The sequence below is a fragment of the Pelodiscus sinensis genome, chromosome 25 (assembly GCF_049634645.1).
Source record: "Pelodiscus sinensis isolate JC-2024 chromosome 25, ASM4963464v1, whole genome shotgun sequence".
NCBI classification, from domain to species: domain Eukaryota; kingdom Metazoa; phylum Chordata; order Testudines; family Trionychidae; genus Pelodiscus; species Pelodiscus sinensis.
Window position 1 is genome coordinate 17,429,417 of NC_134735.1, and position 21,085 is coordinate 17,450,501.

General features: G+C 58.8%; 1 protein-coding gene across 1 annotated transcript; it reads right to left on the bottom strand.

Annotated features, from left to right (window-relative positions):
* Window positions 1–2,133: 2,133 nt before the first annotated feature.
* Window positions 2,134–19,305, bottom strand: FABP3 (fatty acid binding protein 3). Its single transcript, XM_075908890.1, has 4 exons — window positions 19,105–19,305; window positions 13,169–13,341; window positions 3,583–3,684; window positions 2,134–2,374 (listed from the first exon to the last, which is right to left on the bottom strand). The coding sequence occupies exons 1-4, from the start codon at window positions 19,256–19,258 to the stop codon at window positions 2,321–2,323; spliced, it is 483 nt and encodes a 160-aa protein (XP_075765005.1). The 5' UTR covers window positions 19,259–19,305; the 3' UTR covers window positions 2,134–2,320.
* Between the last annotated feature and the right edge of the window lie 1,780 nt (window positions 19,306–21,085).

Sequence of the window (21,085 nt, forward strand, 5' to 3'; positions counted from 1 at the left end):
CCCGCCCGCCAGCATATGGGGAGGAGGGCAAGCAGCTTGTGAGAGTTGATATGCGCAGGGAGCTGGCTTGAAAGCTGGCTTCCCACGTGAACTGGCTCTCACCGCCCCCCTCTCCCTCCACACTGCTGCCTCTATCAAAAGCAGCAGTGCTGGGCAGGGAGGGGAGGCTCCTTGAATCCGGTGCTCCCCGCAGCCCTGGCTCCCACTCCCACACCTCCCTTGCCTCTAATACACAGCAGCAAGGGGACAGGGAGTGTGTGTAGTCGGTAAGATTAACCGATAAGTTTATGATTATCGGTTAATTATGTGGTCGACTACACGTTGACGTCCCTTCAGAGAATGACATCACAGACAACACGAACGTAAGTGATTCTTACTCATTTAAAACAGACACCTATTTAATTCTCTAGGGAGACAATCTCTGGGAGAGAGGAAACCTGCCGAGTGCAAGGAGGGGCCTGCTCTAAAGTGGATGCACTGAACCGATGCAAAACAGGGCTTCCAGCAGGAGCTAAACCACTGAAGTGAGTGGAAACCCTGCTTGACACTGGTAAATTCTGGATCAGGAACGATCTCTCAGAGCACAATGTGCAGAGGACGGTGGGGACTTTGATCCCTCGCCAGGCCCCTAGTCACTAAAAGAAGGTTAGACAGCGCTGTAGCCGCCAGCCCTAGCTTGGAAGGGCAGGCTGGCAGGAGAGTTTGTTCCACGTGTTCTGTGGCGAAGTCAGGGAAGACCAAACGTTTCCCCCTTGTAAGGCCCTGGAGTACTGCGGGGGGGAGAGGGGGGGTGTGCCTGGGGCTGGAGGGCATGCCTGGTTCCATTCAAATCCAGCTCTTTGAAAACTCCAGAAGCATCATGGGGCTTCCTGGCCATGGAAAACTCATTTCCCAAACCTCAGTGTGACGCAACGAGCTGAGCATCCCTTTCTCCTGACTGTGACTCCCCAGCTTCCTTCCTGCCCACGTGTGCAGGGTCATGCTGCAGTGGCATTCTCTGCGGAATGTGTGGTGCCAGGATTTGGCACCGTGGAATGAACTGTGGATATAAATTATACTCGCAGCCACTCCTAGCAGAGTTGCTGGTGCAATAAATAGGACACCCCTGAGATCACCGGTCTAGACTGTGACTCATGCTTTCATGGCCGATACCAATCTACTGCAGGTGGCCACTAACAAAGGCCTCTTGTAGTTGGTCCTGAGAGGTTGGAGGGAAGGGTCAGTTTGAAGGCTGGGATTGTGGGATCTGCAGACTAATCATGGGCAGGCTGGACTAGCAGGGTCAGTTTGCTTTTCTTGTAAGGAATTGAGGCGGAACATTAAACTGCAGTGGCCCTGTAGTAAGTAAATGGGAGCAGTGTCTGTTCTGTCTGCAGCGGGAGCCAGCTTTCCCCGGTAGGGCAGAGTAGTCGAAATGTGGGCGTCAGCTTCCTGAATGGGCTGGTGAAAGCAACGCCTGCCCTGGGGAAAGGTTTTCCTCCTTTCCTAGCCGCGATTCTACCTGGGGCCCGGGCGCTAGCGGGAGCATAATGCACCATGGGAGCAAAGGTGCCTCATGGAGTTGGAGAGACCTGGGGAGCTGTAGCCACATGAGTAGCAGGATCCCTGTGTCCTTGTGGACCCCTGAGCCTAGCAGCTGGCATGTGATCCTAAGACCCAGCTGCTGCTCAGCTAATTGGCAAACTGGAGGGGGGTTGAATGAAGATTGGTGGGGTGGGGGGGGCTCAAGATTTCACAGTAGTCATTGGTCAGTCAGGCAGAGTGGTGGTGAGGCCTGGCCTGTTGTTTTTCCGCTGGTGGGAGCACTAGTAGAGAGGTCAGCAGGGGCTGCTTGTACTGCTCTGAGCTGGCTAGAAAACAGCCTTCCCCTCCCAGGACAAAGCTAGAATGATTGGAAGCCCATTTGTTCTGCCCTGGCCGCTGGGCAAGCCTGGAAGCAGCCTGGCTCTGCCTGCAGGGGGTATTACGCTGCTCTGACGTCTCCACTAGGCTTGGTTGCTCTCTGCAGGTCCACAGCCTACAGCATCACCTAGGCAGAGCTCGCCCTCTGCCCGTCTGGCCCAGAGGAGTCCGAATGAGTCCTGGTGTGGAGATGGCACACGAGTCTTTCCTAGAGCGAGCCAAAGCCCCGTCTGTAACGACTTTGGTTTATTATTTCCCACATGGGTTCTTACACGATTAAAAAACAAACCAACCACAGAAAGCACAGTCACGGGCTCACCCTGCACGGGCTTCATGCTGCAATATTGAATCACATACAGAAAGGGGGGGGAGGCAATTCTGCGAGTTCAGCACCAAGAGACGAGCAGCAATCCGGGGTCTATGTTGCTTTCTCATACGTGCGAGTGCAGACCACAGTGCCCATGGTGAGAGTCTGGAAACAGAAACAGAAGGAGGGAGATTAGAGGAGGAGGTGGGGTCAGTCCCTCTCCAGGAGCTGTGCAGCTGACTTTTCAACCATCTGGTTGTGTCAGGCATTGGCCCAGGGGATCCGGCAGGGCAGCTTTGGCTGGATTTCTGGGAATTCATAGTGTTTGGGGATCTGCCCCCAAACTCCTCTCTCAGCTTTTAACGTAACCCTATAGGATAGGCATTCAGCCAGCCGGTCTGGTTCTTATAACCCTTTCCAGGCCTGCTCTACCCATGTTGGGCTGGTTTAACTGCGGAGTCGGGGGGGGCGGATTTTTCTTTTACCAGGATATTTATACCAGGGATGTGTTGGTGGAAACGTGGAAACAGTTAACGGATGAGCCTGGGCTCATTGGTTAACCTTCATGGTTGCATGAAAATTCCACCCCCCGCCCCACATCCTGCTAAGGGGGGGAGCTGGCTTTTAAGCAGGCTCCTGGCAAGCACGGGCGCCCAGGGAGCTGCCTGCCTTCCCCGCATGCTGCTGCCTCTGATGCGGGGGCGGGGGGGTGGCTACCTGTGCTCCGCTGGAGCCACCTGCCTTCCTGTGTGTAAACAAGTAACTGCTGAAAATGTCAGTGGTTACACAGTTGCCAAAATAAACTGATGGTAACATCCCTCATTTATACTGGTACAACCCTAATCTAGGCTGGTGTAAATGTACCATATGACTAGTCTGATTTCTCTTTTCTTTAAGGGAATATGCATCTTCACACTGATGTATCTTCTTCCACACGAGGACTTAGTGCTATTTCCAGGGGCTGGTTGAAGCTGCGATTAGTTATCAGTCAGCATCACCCTGACCTGCTGGTGCTTACCAGTTACCGTTAAACAGCGGGAGCTGGCACAGCCCCTCTGCCCAATGCAGGCCAGGTGCTGCTCCAGCCCAGAGGGGCCCCCCATGGCTGGAGTAGCCCCTGTCCATGGCAGACCAGGCCCGGCCGGAGTAGCACACTGCGAGCGGGGATGGCGGGGGGGGGGGGGGCTCTCACCCAGTTGGGCTGGAGTGGCCCCCACCCATTTGCAAGTGGGCAACCAGTTAAGTGATGACATGGGATTTTGCTTCCCTAGTTAAAGCAGCTGCAGCTAACTGCCATAGACAAACCCTGGGCTTCTCCGAAGTACTGGGAGCAAATGGAAAGGCAGGTGCCCAGCAGACCCTAGCCCACTCACCAGAATTAACTTCCCATCCTGCAGTTCTCGGACCAATGTCGTCTCCTTTCCGTCCCATTTCTGCACGTGGACAAGTTTTCCTCCATCGAGCGTCACAAGGGACTGCAGGGGGGAGAGACAAAGCGCCTGGCATCTCAAGGGGGTAGGTAATAAGATCAACCCTTCCTGGGCTAAAGGTGCAGGATACACAGTCTCTGCTGCCCGCCCCAAGGCTTTACCCTGCAGTGTAGGTCACTAAGCCCTTTCCTGCCTGCCGAAGGGGCCCAGTCCCAGGAAGTGGGGTCACTGCAGAGCCAGCCCCATGCGCTCAGATGTTTATGTGCGACGGGTGCTTGGCTGTTGGTTGCTGCGCGCGAGTAGGACAGGGCGTTCTCCGGGCAAACCCCAGCGGCAGTAATTTGGTGAGTTGTACACACCGGGTCTCTTGGCGGCTGCAGCGAGAATGGACCCTGCCCTTCCTGCTGCTAGAATTAGAGAGATTTTAACCAGGCCCAGCGCGACACGGGGCAAAGGGAACAGCTCCCCTCCCCCCAAGAGATCAGACACTGGTTCCTCTAATTTTTCCCAACCCTGAGCAGAATGAATGTGCCCCAATGGAGAGGGGCTGCGCGACACAACACCGCCGTATTGGTGCACAGCACAAAATCCATGTGGGGCCGAGGGGCTGAGTGTGGGAGGGGGCTCAGGTTTGGAGCCGAGGGTGGGGGTGCAGGGATGCAAGGGCTCTTGCTGGGAGTGTAGACTCTGAGGTGGGGCTAGAGATGAGGGACCTGGGGTGCAGGGGTAGGGGCCAAGGAATTGGGAATATAGGAGGAGGCTTGTCTTGAGACAGGGTGTTGGGGTGCAGGATAAGGATGATAAGGACTAGTCACCAATCTGATAAGCACTAGTTGCTTCCCCCCTCCCCCTTGCTGCCTCTATTAGATAGAGGCAGCAAAGGGGGGGAAGAAGGGGTGTTTCAAAGTGGCAGAGCCGCATGGAGCTGACCCCGGGCTCCACGCGGACGCTTCCCCCAGCTCTTGTGCATTTCAAAGCGGAAGCGCCCATGTGGAGCCCGGAGTCAGCGGGACTTCACACTGCTCCTGGGCTCCAGGCAGAGTTCCAGGGGGGGCTCTTGTGCATTTCAAAGGAGGAATGTGGACGTGCCTGTGGACTAGTCCACTAGTTGATGGAAATTCCATCGACTACTCGACTAGTCAATTAATCGATATTTAACATCCTGAGTGCAGGAGCGCATGAGGGCTCAGGGATAGACCTGGGAATGTGGGGTTTGGGATGCAAGTGGGGGCTCCAGGTTTGAGGAGGGCCTCAGGCCTGGGGGTTGGGGTGCAGAAGGGGGCACGGGCTCTGGGCTGGGGTGTGGACTTTGGGGTGGAGCTGGGGATGAGAGGTTTGGGGTGCGGGAGGTGGATCTGGTTTGAGGGGCTCAGGGTGGGGGGGACAGTGGACTTGGTGCCTGCCTGTCCTGAGGCACCGTGCTGCCCTCCGGAGGCCGCCAGCAGGTCTGGCTCCAGGGCGGAGGCACGAGGCTCCGCACCACGCACACAAACACTGCCCCCTTAGCTCCCTTTGGCAAGTGGGAGTGGGGAACCGGTGCTCAGGGCAGGAGCAGTGCACAGAGCCCCATGGTCCCCCTGCCTAGGAGCTGGGGCTGGCAGGCGGGGCCCCTCTCCCCCCCTCAACCGCCACGCAGCTTAGAGAGCACTTGGATTGAGGAATCCTAAATTGTGAGAGGCTAAAACAGGAATCCAGTTACCCAGTGCTAAGCAGTGACCAGCGACCGCTGGGAGAGTCTCCATCCCTCAGCCAACCGATAAATGGCAGCAAAATACTGACCCAGGAGCAGCCCCTGCCCTTGTAGAAGGTGGGTTGGGGCCTCAAAAATACCCCCTAGCCACTTCTAGGGGCCTCAAAATACCCCCTAGCCACACCCCCCCATTCCTGGGACCATAGACCTGGCCCTGCTGCCCACCCAGAGTGAATGGTTTCCTTGGTGACTTAATGCCAGAGAAGCAGGAGGAGGAGGAAAGTTCCTGGCGATTCTCTCACCTCAACCTTAAATGGAAAGAGCCGATTAAGGCCCCGGGGGTGTGCCTGCTGCAGGAGATGCAGTGGGAAGAGGGGGTGCAGCTGCTGTTAGGGGCGGGCTTGGGGTGTCCCCATGGTGGAAAGGAAGGAGCAGCGCAAACCCCTGGCGAGTGGTTGGCTCGGTTTTGAGAACGGGCGTGTGCATGCCTCATGGCTGCTGGGAACAGGGCAGTCCAGGGCCGCTCCCACACGGGGCGGGGGATTGGCCAAACCTGCCCTCCCACGGCATCGCCTTCATTCTAACCCTGCTCAGCCCTCAGGCCAGACCCTGCCCTGAGACACCTGATCCCAGGCCTTCTCGGTTGGTGCTTGCATGACCCCACCTTGCTCTGCCTGGCGGGTGAGTCAGACAGAGAGCACGGCACCTCCTGGGGAATGGGTCAGAGATGCACTGGGCCAGGGCCTTAGGGCTTCTCTCTTCTCTCCAAGCAACTCCTGTCCCAGGCCTGACAAGCTCACCACACCTAACACAGCGCTTGTGTGTCATTTACCCATTAAAGGCGCCATTTGGCATCCCTGTCGAAAGCTTGTTTGTGATCCGTTGGTGACAGTTATGGGTAAATTATGCCTTGTGGGCTTGGAGTGAAAGTGAGGCACTAGGGAAATGTAAGTCTCAGGGCTGGTCCATAAAGCCGAGGGCCTTCTCCCGGCCCCTCACAAGCCGCTTAGCTCAAGTGTTGGTAACGGACTCTTCAGTTATCTCCCTAGTCACCCGCCCCGAGAAATCCCAGGCCAACCATAAACACCAACGCCTTGCAGCATGACACCAGGCGGGGGCTCCCCGACTCTGGAGAGAGACAGTGTAGCACATTGAGATGCTAAATTTCCATTTATCAGCTAATCAAGTAGTTGATGGAATTTCCACCAACTACTCGATTAGTCGACAAGGGGGGGGGCGCTCGTTAGCCCTTGCTAGAGGCAGTGGGAAGGGGACCACGCCGGCGAGAGCAGAACAGTCCCTGCTGGCCGGGTTCCCCTCTGTGCCTCTTCCTTTGAAATGTGCAAGAGCCGCCGTTACATCTTGTACGTTCCAAAGGGAGAGGAGCAGCAGCCAGGAACAGCGTGAGCGGGACTGTTTCAATACCCACCCGCTTTTAAGCCGGCTCCCCCCAGCAGTGGCTCCTGCTCCCCCTGCCCCCCTTGCTGCCTCCCTCAGGCTGTGTCTGCACTACAGAGGGTTTTTTTGGAAAAATGGCTGTTTTTCCAAAAAAAACTTCACTTCCGTCCACACTGCAATCGTGTTCTTTCGACAAAAAATCGAAAGAACAGAGGGGTTTTCCGACATTGATAAACTTCGTTCTATGAGGAAGAAGCCTTTTTCCAAGAGCTCTTTCAGAAAAAGGCGTGTGTGGGCGGGAAAGAGGGAGTTCCTTCCGAAGAAGAGGAAAGAGGAAAAAGCACAGGTGCCCTGGAGGCCACTCTGCCCACAGCAAACACAGCTGACATACGAGAGAGCATCCAGTGAGCGTGGACACTATCTTTTGAAAAAGCAGCTCGCTGTTTCAAGGCGCTTTGGCAGTGCGGACGCTCTCTCTCGGAAGAAGTTTTTTCAGAAGATCTCTTCCAGAAAAGCTTCTTCCGAAAGACGCCTGAAGTCTAGACGTAGCCTCTAACAGATGCAGCAAGGGAGGGGAGGGACTAGTCAAGTTCCTACTCGACTATCCAATAAGCATTTGCTAATATGCGTGGGGGTGGTTGGCCTGCGCTGTTCAGGAGACAGCTTGCGGAACCGGGTATTTCTGGCCCCCGTGAAGCCAGCCAGCGCTGCAACACCCTGACCTGGGGGCAAAGCCTGCCTCAGCAGCGAGGAAAGGGCACCGGTGAGATGGGCGGGCACCTGTTTGTGTGTCAGGGTTTTGTGCTTTTCTTAGGGGGTTCCACTACTCCCGTGTCCATGGAACTCTGGTTCTGTGCTATCGTAAGCGCTCCCCGCAATGACCCACCGCTCCCGTGTCCGTGGAACTCCGGTTCTGTGCTACCGTAAGCGCTCCCCTCAATGTTCTACCGCTCCCGTGTCCGTGGAACTCCGGTTCTGTGCTACCGTAAGCGCTCCCCTCAATGTCCCACCGCTCCCGTGTCCGTGGAACTCCGGTTCTGTGCTACAGCAATCGCTCCCCGCAATGACCCACCGCTCCCGTGTCCGTGGAACTCCAGTTCTGTGCTACCGTAATCGCTCCCCGCAATGACCCACCGCTCCCGTGTCCGTGGAACTCCAGTTCTGTGCTACCGTAAGCGCTCCCTGCAATGACCCACCGCTCCCGTGTCCGTGGAACTCCGGTTCTGTGCTACCGTCAGCGCTCCCTGCAATGACCCACAGCTCCCGTGTCCGTGGAACTCCTGATCTGTGCTACTGTCAGCGCTCCCCGCAATGACCCACCGCTCCCGTGTCCGTGGAACTCCGGTTCTGTGCTACCGTAAGCGCTCCCCTCAATGTCCCACCGCTCCCGTGTCCGTGGAACTCCGGTTCTGTGCTACCGTAAGCGCTCCCCTCAATGTCCCACCGCTCGCGTGTCCGTGGAACTCCGGTTCTGTGCTACCGTAAGCGCTCCCCGCAATGTCCCATCGCTCCCATGTCCGTGGAACTCCGGTTCTGTGCTACCGTAAGCGCTCCCCGCAATGACCCACCGCTCCCGTGTCCGTGGAACTCCGGATCTGTGCTAACATAAGCGCTCACCGCAATGTCCCATCGCTCGCGTGTTCGTGGAACACCGGATCTGTGCTACCGTAAGCGCTCCCCACAATGTTCCACCGCTCCCGTGTCCGTGGAACTCCTGATCTGTGCTACCGTAAGCGCTCCCCTCAATGTTCCACCGCTCCCGTGTCCGTGGAACACTGGTTCTGTGCTACCGTGAGCGCTCCCTGCAATGTTCCACCGCTCCCGTGTCCGTGGAACACCGGATCTGTGCTACCGTAAGCGCTCCCCGCAATGTTCCACCGCTCCCGTGTTCGTGGAACTCCGGTTCTGTGCTACCGTGAGCGCTCCCCGCAATGTTCCACCGCTTCCGTGTCCGTGGAACTCTGGATCTGTGCTACTGTAAGTGCTCACCGCAATGTCCCACCGCTCCCGTGTCCGTGGAATTCCGGTTCTGTGCTACCGTAAGCGCTCCCCGCAATGTTCCACCGCTCCCGTGTCCGTGGAACTCCGGTTCTGTGCCACTGTAAGTGGCACCGAGAGCTGTACTGCTGAGGCAGCGGCATAGCCTTGCGTGAGTCTGGGCATCTCCACTGAGCATCCAGGCCCACTCTTTCCCCTGCCCCAGCTTTGCTCTTCCCCAGAACTGCCTTGCTCAGCCGCTCTGGGGCGCCTGCTATGGACAGGGGTCAGGCTGTGGGGGCTTCCCCATTCTGCCCGCCCGGCGCTCTGCCCAGATCTGCTTGGCCCACCCAGAGCGCCAGCCGAGGGCTGATAGTAGAGTCGATTAACTAGTTAACCGATAAGTAAAAGCTTATAGGCTAATGCTATCGACTACACGCATCCCCCCCTCCCCACCCCAGCCAGTAAATTTGTTAGCAGTCCTGGCTTGCGACAGGTCCGGGATCTAGCCCCACTGCGGCTCTGCATTTCCAGTGTATTAGGAGTGTATTAGGAGCCATGTGGGCAGGCAGCCCAGCTCAGTTCTGGCTCGCACCGGGTCCGGGCGCTCAGACCCCTCCCCCAGACAGCGGCTGCTGCCACCGTGGCTCCTAATACAGAGGCAGCAGCGCAGAGAGGCGGGGGCTCTTTGGAAGTGGGGCTGGTGCGCACAGGCTGCCGGCCCCACCCCCACTACTAGGATGTGTCTAGACTACTTCCCCCCTTCGAAAGAGGAATGCAAATGAGGGAAATCGAAAATGCAAATGAAGCGCAGATTTACAAATCTCGGGCTTCATTTGCATAATCGCGTCCTATCACTTTTTCAAAAAAGTTAAAAAAAAAGCAATCTAGACGCGATTCTTTCAGAAAAAAAATCCTTTTTCAAAAGAACCCATATTCCTGAAAAAATGCAGAGTGGAGGGCGAGCACTTTTCTTCACCTCCGCTCCATAGCACTGGAGGTGGGAGAGGTGGCCCTGATGGCTCCTGCCCTGCCCTCCAGACCTTGCCCGCCCCCTACGTCTGGGCCCACACGGTGTCCCCATCTGCCTCCAGCCCTGTGCTGGCTGCTGCGTGGCCAACGTGCTCCTGCCAGGCTGCACCCTCTGGCCAGCTGCCAAGGGCACCTGAAGGGCAGGTGCTGATAGTCAGCAGCTCCCACGCGCCTGTCCACAGGGGACGCCAGCGTCAGACTTAGTCCCCCTGGACGCTTCCTCCAAGCTCCCCTGGGCAGCCTGAGCGGAGAGAAACCCTAACCCCCGCCCTTGCCCGACACAGGAGAATCCCCCGGACAGTCTGGGTGGTGACTTGTGGGCCTGGGGCGGCACAGCGCCCCACGTCAATGCACAGCGCCCCACGTCAACACACAGCGCCCCACGTCAACACACAGTGCCCCACATCAACGCACAGCGCCCCACGGCAACGCACAGCGCCCCACGTCAACACACAGCGCCCCACGGCAACGCACAGCGCCCCACGGCAACACACAGCGCCCCACGTCAACACACAGCGCCCCACGGCAACGCACAGCGCCCCACGTCAACACACAGCGCCCCACGGCAACGCACAGCGCCCCACGGCAACGCACAGCGCCCCACGGCAACATACAGGGATGCTCCTTTGCTGAGACTTACACCCAGCCGCACCCAGGAGCACTCGGCACCGGCAGGGAGGGGCCGTGGCCGGAGGACAGACACTGGGGTTGGGGGGGGCAGACGATGGATTCGTGGGCTCCAGCCCCAAGCATGGGTGGGCCCAGATGCTAAGTTGGTGGGCGTGGCCCACCTGTGGCTCTGCCCTGCTGTGAAATGACAGAGCCAGGGCAGGCATGCGACTGGTCGTCAGGCGTAGCTTTGCCACGTGGCTCTCGCATGCCATGGGGCAGGGCTTGGCATTTAGCTGGGCCGCGGGGCTGAGCAAGGGGGCAGTCCTGGCGCCCCAGTGGCGAGAGGCGCTCTGCAGGCACTGGCGGAGAGCTCCGGGGGCGCCAGCAGAGGGTGTTCAGAAATAGCCTCCGTGGGGCACAGTGAGTGTCCAGGGCCCGGCCAGACCTTTGGGGGGGGTCACGGAGGGTGGGGTGGGGACAGGTTTTTTAGGGGGGTGTTGGGAGTCATTGCACCCAACTGTAGCTCCTGCGTGGAAACCACTTCAAGCCCGGGGGTGCGGCAGGCCTCCCCCGTCCCCATCCTCGTTCCCACTCCTCGGGGCTGGCCGCATGCGCTCCTTGCTGTATTGCTGCAGGCAGTGGCGAGCCCCCACCTCGCCCGAAGAACTTAATGGCGCCTGCAGGGGGCTGGCTTTGTGCCTGAACTCGCCCCCACGTATGCACACGACTCCGCCCTTCCCCCCCCCGCTTGCCAGGATCCTTGTAGCTACTAATCAACACTGATGAGAGCAAAATCAGTTTAACGACAAACATGCCCAGGCGGACGCCCCAGGCCGCTGCGCGCCTCAGCGATCTGACAAGCCCCGAGGCAGCCGGGGTCTGTGTTTGCAACAGGACAGCCTGTGTCCCCGCTGCTAAAAGCAAGGGCACGGACTTGTCCTCAAGCCTTTGAAGTGTATTTAATGGTGCGGCTCCGAGCAGCCAGGTCTCACGGTGCTGCCTGCCAGGGAGGGGGAGGAGCTGTTGAGTGGGGAATTCAGGGTTTGCTCCCTTTGGGGGTTCCGCTGGGGGACAGAGGGACTAGGACAGGCAGGGTTCCTCCCCTCAGAAAGGGGCTTGTTTTATTTTCCTGGGGGGTATCCCGACTGGCCTGCCCTGCTCCTCTGGAGGACTCCGGCAGGAGGAGAGAGCTGGATGGGGCGTCCTGCAGCATAGAGGGGGCAGCGTTTGAATCTAGCATCACTGTGTGCCAGGCAGCAGCTACCGGAAGCAGCGGTTTCACACAGCCCCTCCAGAGCGCCAGTCCCTCCCCCATTTTCCACAGCCCCTGAGGGAGCAAACCGACCTCGCTGACAAAACAACACAGGTTTGTAAACCCCCTTCCGGGCTCTCCTGGGGGGGGGGGGGGGCAAGTGAGAGCAGGGTGTGGTGGGTCTATTTTGCCTCATAACTTGGTATCACTTTGCAGGCATCCGACAGCCAGGCCTGGCACAGCCGCCCCTTGCTTTTACCTCACGCAGTGTCTGAGTTTGCAGCTGTGAGCCCGGCCAGCAGCTCTTCTGCGCTCCCTGAAGTCCAGGGGCCACTCGCCTGAGGAAGGGCTTGAGAGCGGGCCCCATGCTGGGCCTGTCACAGAGCAGACGGGCCTTTGGGAAGGGGATGGCGGAGGCCAGGACTGAACCCCAGGGGCCAGGCTTCCGTAGCAAGCTCCCGGGGGACACACCAGCCACCCTTCCCAGGAGTGTTCACCAGCAACGGCCTGGGAGCGGGATGAGCTTTACCCACATCGGGCGCTTTCTGGCTGCTCTGCACATGCCTGGAGGGGGGGGGGGGTCACTCTCCTCTCTGCAGCAAGGCAGAGTCCAGGGCAGCTGGGGCTCTAGGCAGGTAGGGAGCCCCCCAGGCTGGGGTGCAGTTCTACCGAGGGCTCCTGAGAGCGTCCTGAGGCTCAGCAGCTGGGCCCTGGCAGCCCGTTTTGCACATCTGAACACTCAGCCTCTGCTGCTGCCCCCTCGGAGCCTCGCTCAGCCTGGGCAGGCACCTGGTGCTTGAAACGTCTGTTCCACCCCCTCCCTGTCTGGTCCGCACTGGCTCTTCATGGCTCTTACGCGCCGCTGTCTCCACCCCCCGCGCAGAATCTCGGCTGCACTCTCCTGGTCACTACAAAATACCGGGCCTGTTTCCTGCGCAGCACGGGTGAGCCACGTCCCCCCAGCCAGGCCAAGCCGGGGCCCGGCAGAGGGAGGGGCTGTAGGCCAGAAGGGTTAGCTGGACGAGGCCAGCGGAGCGGAGTAGGTGCTCAGGCTTGCAGAGGGCGCCAGGACGCCGGGCCTGGGCCGCAGGAGAGACCGGGCCGGCTGCGATGTTGGCTCTAGGTCTGTGTTTAGATTCCAAATAAATGCGCGAGTTTGGGGTTGTTTGGCTCTGGCCCATTGTCTACAACCCCTGGGCCATTTGGAAACCATGCCCTTGAGTCACAGCCCAGCATTATATCTGCTGTGCTGGCGGTGGGACACAGATCTAATTCGGACGTGTCTGCGTGGGGACACTCAGAAACGTGAATCCGAATTAATGTGGTGGTTTAATTAACTGCATTAACTCTACATAAGAGGCTCGCAGAAGGGCTTAAAGTTACCGTAATTCACTTCCAAAGTGAACGCTGAATAACAGCATCCACACTGGGCTTTAGTGAGATTTCACTAACGTACTTCCAATTCACTTTTCATTTGTTCACATCAGTGTTCCTGAGTGACCCCAACTTTTCTAGCAGCGTCCCTCGCGTCTCTGCCCTGCGTGTCTCAGGCCGGCGGTTCCTCCTACCTTGACATGTCTGTCATCTGCAGTCGTCTCCTCAAACTCCTCCTCGAGCTTGAAGCTGATCTCTGTGCTCTTGAAGGTGCTCTGGGTCTTCACGGTGACCGTGTCGCCCTCCAGCTCGATGATGGTGGTGGGCTTGGTCAGGTTTGCGATCTGCCTCGTGGCGAAGCCCACGCCTGAGGGGCAAACACGACCAGCCAGCCCTGAGTGGGGGCTGCAGGGGGCGGCTTGGGGCCACCCGTGGGGTAGGGGCAGCAGGCTCAGGGACCTCCTGTGGGGTGCTCGGCAGCAGGCCCAGGGCCCACCCACAATGCAGTGGGGGAACGGCGGAACTGACACCAGCCCAGACCTTTCTGCATTTCACTGCCTGCCTGGTCACTGCTGGGGCCTTCCCGCTGCCTCTTCACACTGCACCCGGGGTAGCTGGCTAATGAGAGCCCCCAGGGTACGTCGGCCTGATTCCCCATCGCCAACGGGGTGACTCCCCCCACACACTGGGGGGCAGAGGCAAACACTTCCTGTCTGTGTGAGCTCCCCGCGGGCTCCGGCGGGGCTTGTCCGTGGGCCCCTGCGGCAGGCAGGCTCCAGGGAAGGTCTGATGCACCACAAAGCCGGGCTCAGGTACATGCAGGGACAAAAGTGCCCCCTTGCACCCAGGTGCTTTGCTGAAGCAGGGCAGCTGTGCTGGGTTCACCCTCCCCCGGCTTCCATGTTCCTGCTGCCTTCTCCCCACCCTACTCCCAGCTGCTGTCCCTGGGACACCCCTGCTGGTTTCATCGGGGCTGTAGCAGTGCAGACTTTGGCCCGGCATCCGCTAGTTCCTCACTCAGCTACCTGGCAGCTGCCCCCACCGTGTGACTGGCGCTTTCAACGCCGCCGCAGCCAGGCTACATCTACACGGCAGGCTTCTTGCGCAAGGACCGTTTTGCGGAAGAGACCTTGCACAAGAGAGTGTGCACACCTCAAAAGCACATTGGGAAAGTGATGCGCTTTTGTGCAAGAGAGCGCCCACACGGCATGGATGCTCTCATGCAAGAAAGCTCTGATTGCCATTCGCAGAATGGCCACCAGGGCACCTGAGCTTTTTCCGATAGGCTGTTTTTGCACAAGAAACCGCTGTTGCCCGTCCACACATGCCTTTTACGCAAGAGCTCTTGTGCAAAAAGGCTTATTCCTTGTAGAAAAAGGAATAACTCTTGTGCAAAAAGCCCTGTCTTCTGACCATGTACTGTAAATGTTCTTGCACAAACTGGGATCCCAGTGGCTCCAGTCGGACCGACGACCAGGCCATTAAAAGTCTGCCGAGTGGCGCAGCAGGGGCTGGGGCTAAGGCAGGTTCCCTCCCTCCCAGAAGCAGATACCAGGTCCCTATGCACAGGAAGGCTCTGCATGCAGCCCCCGCCCTAGTGCCGGCTCCACAGCTCCCATTGGCAGGGACCTGCAGCCAATGGGAGCTGCAAGGGTGGCCGCTGCAGGCACAAGGGCAGCACATGGAGCCTTCCTGCCCAGCTTGGAGCTGCCATTCTGCACCCCAACACCCTCATCCCTGCCCCAGCCCCAGGGTGTGTGTGTACAGGAGTGTGCATGTGTGTGTACTGGTGTGTGTGTGTGTGTGTGTGTCTGTGTACAGGGGAGTGTTTGTATTCAGGAAAAGGGTGTGTGTTCAGGGGTGGCATGTGTGTATGTACAGGAGAGATGTGTGTACAGGGATGTGTGTGTACCAGGGTGGTGTGTGTGTGTGTACAGGGGTGTGTGTGTGTACAGAGGTGTGTATGAGCAGGAGTGGTGTGTGTGTGTGTACAGGGGTGTGTATGAGCAGGAGTGGTGTGTGTGTGTGTGTGTGTATAGGGGTGTGAATGAACAGGAGTGGTGTGTGTGTGTATAGGGGTGTGAATGAACAGGAGTGGTGTGTGTGTGTACAGGGGTATGTATGAACAGGAGTGGTGTCTGTGTGTACAGGGGTGTGTATGAGCAGGAGTGGTGTGTGTGTGTGTGTGTGTGTGTGTGTGTGTGTACAGGGGTGTGTATGAACAGGAGTGGTGTGTGTGTGCGCAGGGCTGTGTATGAACAGGAGTGGTGTGTGTGTGTGCAGGGGTGTGTATGAACAGGAGTGGTGTGTGTGTGTGTGTGCAGGGCTGTGTATGAACAGGAGTGCTGTGTGTGTGTGCAGGGGTGTGTATGAACAGGAGTGGTGTGTGTGTGTGTACAGGGGTGTGTATGAACAGGAGTGGTGTGTGTGTGCGCAGGGCTGTGTATGAACAGGAGTGCTGTGTGTGTGTGCAGGGGTGTGTATGAACAGGAGTGGTGTGTGTGTGTGCAGGGGTGTGTATGAACAGGAGTGGTGTGTGTGTGCGCAGGGCTGTGTATGAACAGGAGTGGTGTGTGTGTGCGCAGGGCTGTGTATGAACAGGAGTGGTGTGTGTGTGTGCAGGGGTGTGTATGAACAGGAGTGGTGTGTGTGTGTGTGCAGGGCTGTGTATGAACAGGAGTGCTGTGTGTGTGTGCAGGGGTGTGTATGAACAGGAGTGGTGTTTGTGTGTGTACAGGGGTGTGTATGAACAGGAGTGGTGTGTGTGTGTGTGCAGGGGTGTGTATGAACAGGAGTGCTGTGTGTGTGTGCAGGGGTGTGTATGAGCAGGAGTGGCGTGTGTGTGTGTGTACAGGGGTGTGTATGAACAGGAGTGGTGTGTGTGTGTGTACAGGGGTGTGTATGAACAGGAGTAGTGTGTGTGTGTGTGTGTGCAGGGCTGTGTATGAACAGGAGTGGTGTGTGTGTGTGTGTGTACAGGGGTGTGTATGAACAGGAGTGGTGTGTGTGTGTGTGTGTGTGCAGGGCTGTGTATGAACAGGAGTGGTGTGTGTGTGTGTGTGTGCAGGGCTGTGTATGAACAGGAGTGGTGTGTGTGTGTGCAGAGGTGTGTATGAACAGAAGTGGTGTGTGTGTACAGGGGTGTGTATGAACAGGAGTGGTGTGTGTGTGTGTACAGGGGTGTGTATGAGCAGGAGTGGTATGTGTGTGTGTACAGGGGTGTGTATGAACAGGAGTGGTGTGTGTGTGTGTACAGGGGTGTGTATGAACAGGAGTGGTGTGTGTGTGTGTACAGGGGTGTGTATGAACAGGAGTGGTGTGTGTGTGTGCAGGGGTGTGTATGAGCAGGAGTGGTGTGTGTGTGTGCAGGGGTGTGTATGAACAGGAGTGGTGTGTGTGTGTGTGCGCGCAGGGCTGTGTATGAACAGGAGTGGTGTGTGTGTGTGCAGGGGTGTGTATGAACAGGAGTGGTGTGTGTGTGTGCAGGGGTGTGTATGAACAGGAGTGGTGTGTGTGTGTGCAGGGGTGTGTATGAACAGGAGTGGTGTGTGTGTGTGTGTGTGCAGGGGTTTGTATGAACAGGAGTGGTGTGTGTGTGTGTGCAGGGGTGTGTATGAACAGGAGTGGTGTGTGTGTGCAGGGGTGTGTATGAGCAGGAGTGGTGTGTGTGTGTACAGGGGTGTGTATGAACGGGAGTGGTGTGTGTGTGTACAGGGGTGTGTATGAACAGGAGTGGTGTGTGTGTGTGTGCAGGGGTGTGTATGAACAGGAGTGGTGTGTGTGTGTGTGTGTGCAGGGCTGTGTATGAACAGGAGTGGTGTGTGTGTGTGTGTGTGCAGGGGTGTGTATGAACAGGAGTGGTGTGTGTGTGTGTGTGTGTGCAGGGCTGTGTATGAACAGGAGTGGTGTGTGTGTGTGTGTGTGTGTGTGTGCAGGGCTGTGTATGAACAGGAGTGGTGTGTGTGTGTGTGTGTGCAGGGGTGTGTATGAACAGGAGTGGTGTGTGTGTGCGCAGGGGTGTGTATGAACAGGAGTGGTGTGTGTGTGTGCAGGGGTGTGCGTACAGGTGTGTGTGTGTGCAGGGGTGTGTATGAACAGGAGTGGCGTGTGTGTGTGCAGGGGTGTGTATGAACAGGAGTGGTGTGTGTGTGTGCAGGGGTGTGCGTACAGGTGTGTGTGTGTGTGCAGGGGTGTGTATGAACAGGAGTGGCGTGTGTGTGTGCAGGGGTGTGCGTACAGGTGTGTGTGTGTGCAGGGGTGTGTATGAACAGGAGTGGCGTGTGTGTGTGCAGGGGTGTGCGTACAGGTGTGTGTGTGTGCAGGGGTGTGTATGAACAGGAGTGGCGTGTGTGTGTGCAGGGGTGTGCGTACAGGTGTGTGTGTATGCAGGGGTGTGCGTACAGGTGTGTGTGTGTACGGGAAGACATGTATAAACTGCCCCACTCATTTAGTCCCTGCCATGTTACACACACACCCCAGACGTCCATGTCTCAGCGGGTCCAGGCCACATAACTGCTGGGCCCCGCCGCTGGGGCCGAGCGGAGACGCAGGGTCCGAGGGAGCCGCCGTTTTCCCAGCGGCGCCTGCACTGCACTAGGGCGAAGCAGCCCCTCGCCCAGGGGAGCCCAGGACCCGGCCGCTCCGCTGATGCTGGAGGCTGTTTGGGCCGCGCTAGAGCAGAGTCTGCCCCACGCTCCCAGGCTCTGACGGGCAGAGCAACTGGCCCAGCCCCTCGTTCAGGCCTCAGGCCCCCGGCTTGCCTGGATCTGCCCCCCAAGGCTCGGGGCTCCCCCCCATTGGAGAGCCCGTGCTGGTGCGCCAGCCCCCCACTGTCCCACTGCAGAGCTGGAGTGCCCAGAATCTACTAGGCCGGGCCCCCCGAGGCTCTGGTGGGGGAGGGGAATGTGGGGAGTTGGGGGCCGCCTCCGTGAGGGTTTCTTGGGTTTTTTGCTCCTCACCTCTGTGCAGCCCCCGACTGATTTTTCTGTGGGTCAGTGGCCCCCGAGCCGAAGGAGTTCCCCAGCCCTGCCCCCAGGGAGCCGGACGCGGTGGGGTCTCCTGGGCAGGGCCACGGAGCCTTTCCCCCAGTGCAGACTGGGGTCCCATCCTGCCCTCAGCTCCCCTGCAGCTATGCTGGAGGTGGGGCCCGCGCTCCCCTGTGGCCGACGCCCAGCGCTGAACCCGCATCCCTCTGCGAATCCGCCTGGCATGGAGCCCCCGGCCTCAGCCAGGCACCGGCTGCCGGAGCAGTGACAAGGCAAAGGGCAGGAAGGATCTTGCATCAGGCCTAGTGGGCCACTCGCGCCCCTCCCCTGTGCTCCTGGGGCAGGACGGCCCGGGTGTGGCTGGTGCCTGGGATGCTGGTGCACCCAGTCCCTGGGAAGGAGCGCGAGGAGCCTGGCCGGCTGCCATGCCCAGCCTGGCCATCTGGCAGCTGATGCAGCCCCGCCCAAGGCTCCCCTTTTGTGTCTGCTTGTCAGAACAGCCGCGCCGGCCTTGGCTACTTGCTGCGCTGACCTTGCATCCAGCTGTCAGACGCACAAAGCCCTCCTGCCATGCCAGGCTGCTCCCGGAGCAATCAGGTGACAGCACATTAACCCTGCCACTTCCCCACACCCCCCAAGGTCGGGAAGGGGCAGGGTGGGGGGCTGTGCAGACAGCCCCCCACCCCGATGGCCAGGGATTTTTGGCTTGAGAACGTCTATTTCACAAAAACCAAACACGACAGGAGCAGAACCATTCTGCCCACTAAGCAACGCTGCCTGCGAGGCACGGCGAGCCCGAATTTCCCATTTCCAGAGCACTGCTCAGAACAACGGCCCCACCCCTCCGTGTGCTGGGAACTCAGTGTGTACCAGACAGAAAACAGACCTTGCTCACAAGTCGTCCCAAATGCCCCTGCGGCCCGAGGCCACCCCCTGAGCACTGGCCTGCATTGAATGCCCAGAAGCGGCTCTGCCGTGGGAATGCAGCTAGCACCGGGATCTCTGTCGCGTTCTTTGCCCTTGTCCCTGCAGCTCTCCCTGCGTCTCCAGGGCAAAGAATAACCCCCGGGAATCATTAGCCCTTTACAATAAGGGCTCCGCCGCTCCGCCAGCCAGTCCCAGCCCCCTGGATTCCCCAGGCTCACCGATCGCTTTCATGTATTCGTCGAAATGACTGCTGTCCACCAGCCGCCAGGTGCCTGCGAACGCCTCAGCCATGATGAGCCCTGTGCGCCCGCAGCTCTGAGGAGAGAGACTGCTCGCTAATCTAGGCACATTCTTCCTCTTTAAATAACCCATCTGATCACATGATTGGAGAGCGTGGCTCCAGAAACGTTTCCCCAGCCTCTCAGAGACAGTCGCACTGGAGCGGCCTCGGACTGCGTCGCTAGCACATCAGCTCTGCATGCACAGCCCTGCGTCCGCCCTCTCACTCCTGGGGCTGCCGCTCCCGCGTGCCCAGTGAAATCTCGGGCATGAACAGACGTCCTAGTGCAGGAACCAGACCCCGGCCGGGGCTCTCCTGGGACCGCGATGGATCTTGTGGGCATTTTAAAGTGCTTTGCACAGCCCTAACGCTGGCAGTGATGCGCCAATGATTGGTATGCCAGCGGAAATCCGGGTCCCCCGGTGCCGGGGGGGGGGGGGGTGACCACGCAGGGAGAGCCAGCCCCTGCCCTGAGTCACAGTCCAACAGGCAAGATGTGCAGGGCCTTGGGAAGGGAAATCCAGGGTCATTATGCCCATGCTACAGATGGGAAAGCGAGGCACAGCCAGCGAGGCAGGGCCTGGCTGCCTGGTTTCCCCCGACCAGAGCCCGCAGACAGTCCCCCAGGGCCCTTTGAGTCAGGGGAGTTGGAAATCTCTCCTGTCAGCCCTCAGGGAATGTGGCACAAATCCGCTTCTTCCCACGTCTCTGCCCTGCTCCACCCACCGTCCTAGCTCAGGGCTGGAGAGGGCAGAGCCAGGCTCTCTTGGGTAGCGAGGATTTGCCCATATCTGGCACCGTCAGCAGCCACACGCCCGGGAGCAGGCAAGGAGGGGCCATGGTGCGAGGCTGCTGCCTCTCTGAGTGCACCCCTCAGGCTTGGGGCTTTACCTCCTGGGCCTGTCATCCCCTATTGCCCCACTCTCAGAGCGGTGCCCGGCGCCTGACCCCCAGCACAGGCTCGGCTGTGGGGAGCCAGCGACCCCACCCAGCTCCATCTGAACAGGAGCCCAGCAGGAGAGTGATGTGAAAAAGCTCAGCGGTTGGTCAGAGTCCCAACGTGGAGACCTGGGCAGGCTCAGCTTCCTCAGGGCACCCCTAAGCATTGGGGCATTGCCTGACGCCCGGAGGCTTTTGCCCTCCCGGTGAATGCAGCCCTGTGAGGGCCCGGTGTTCAGTGATCTGCACTGGCCCACGTGGGCTGAAGGGGGATCAGGATCCTTCTCCCCGGTGCATTTCCTGCTCTTAATTTAACTCAGGCTAAGTCCTGGCCATCAGCCCCGGGCAGCTCCAGGCCCAGCACTGCAGGTCTGTCCTACTCTGCAGATCGGTTAAGTGAGGCACAGAGAATTTTCCCCCACCCACCCCCACAGCAATGGCAGGAAAAGACTCAGGCATCCAGGTCTCACCTCCCCTGAGTGTCACGCCAATGCTCATAGCTCTTAGCATTCACCAGGGGGTTTTCTTCCATACTCCACAATGCCGCATCATTAGCCTGGTCGCTGGGGAAACTGAGGCACAGAGTGAGGTAGGACCAGGTGCTCAGACATTTAGGCACCTAAGGACTTTTGGGGATCAGGGCTGAAGTGGCTTTCCCAAGGCCACAGAGTGAGTCAGTGGCAAAGCCTGGCAGCGGCTTCTGCCTTTGTTTTGCACTGTTCTAGCGAAGGGTGCAGCTGCGCTGGGCAAGGATCTGTGTGTCTCACGGCTTCATCTCATGGACACCGAGCTTTGTGCACCCCCTACCCCAGGGAGGTGCCCATGAAGAGACTGGCCTGGCAGCGGCACCTGTGGCCTGGCCCAGGGGAGTGTGGATCTTAGGAACTCTACCAAGAGCTCACCAAGGGAGAACGAGACAGCACAGTCCTGGTTTCGCCCCCCTGCTCCTTGCACCCTGTGTGTAAGGTACCATGTCTGTG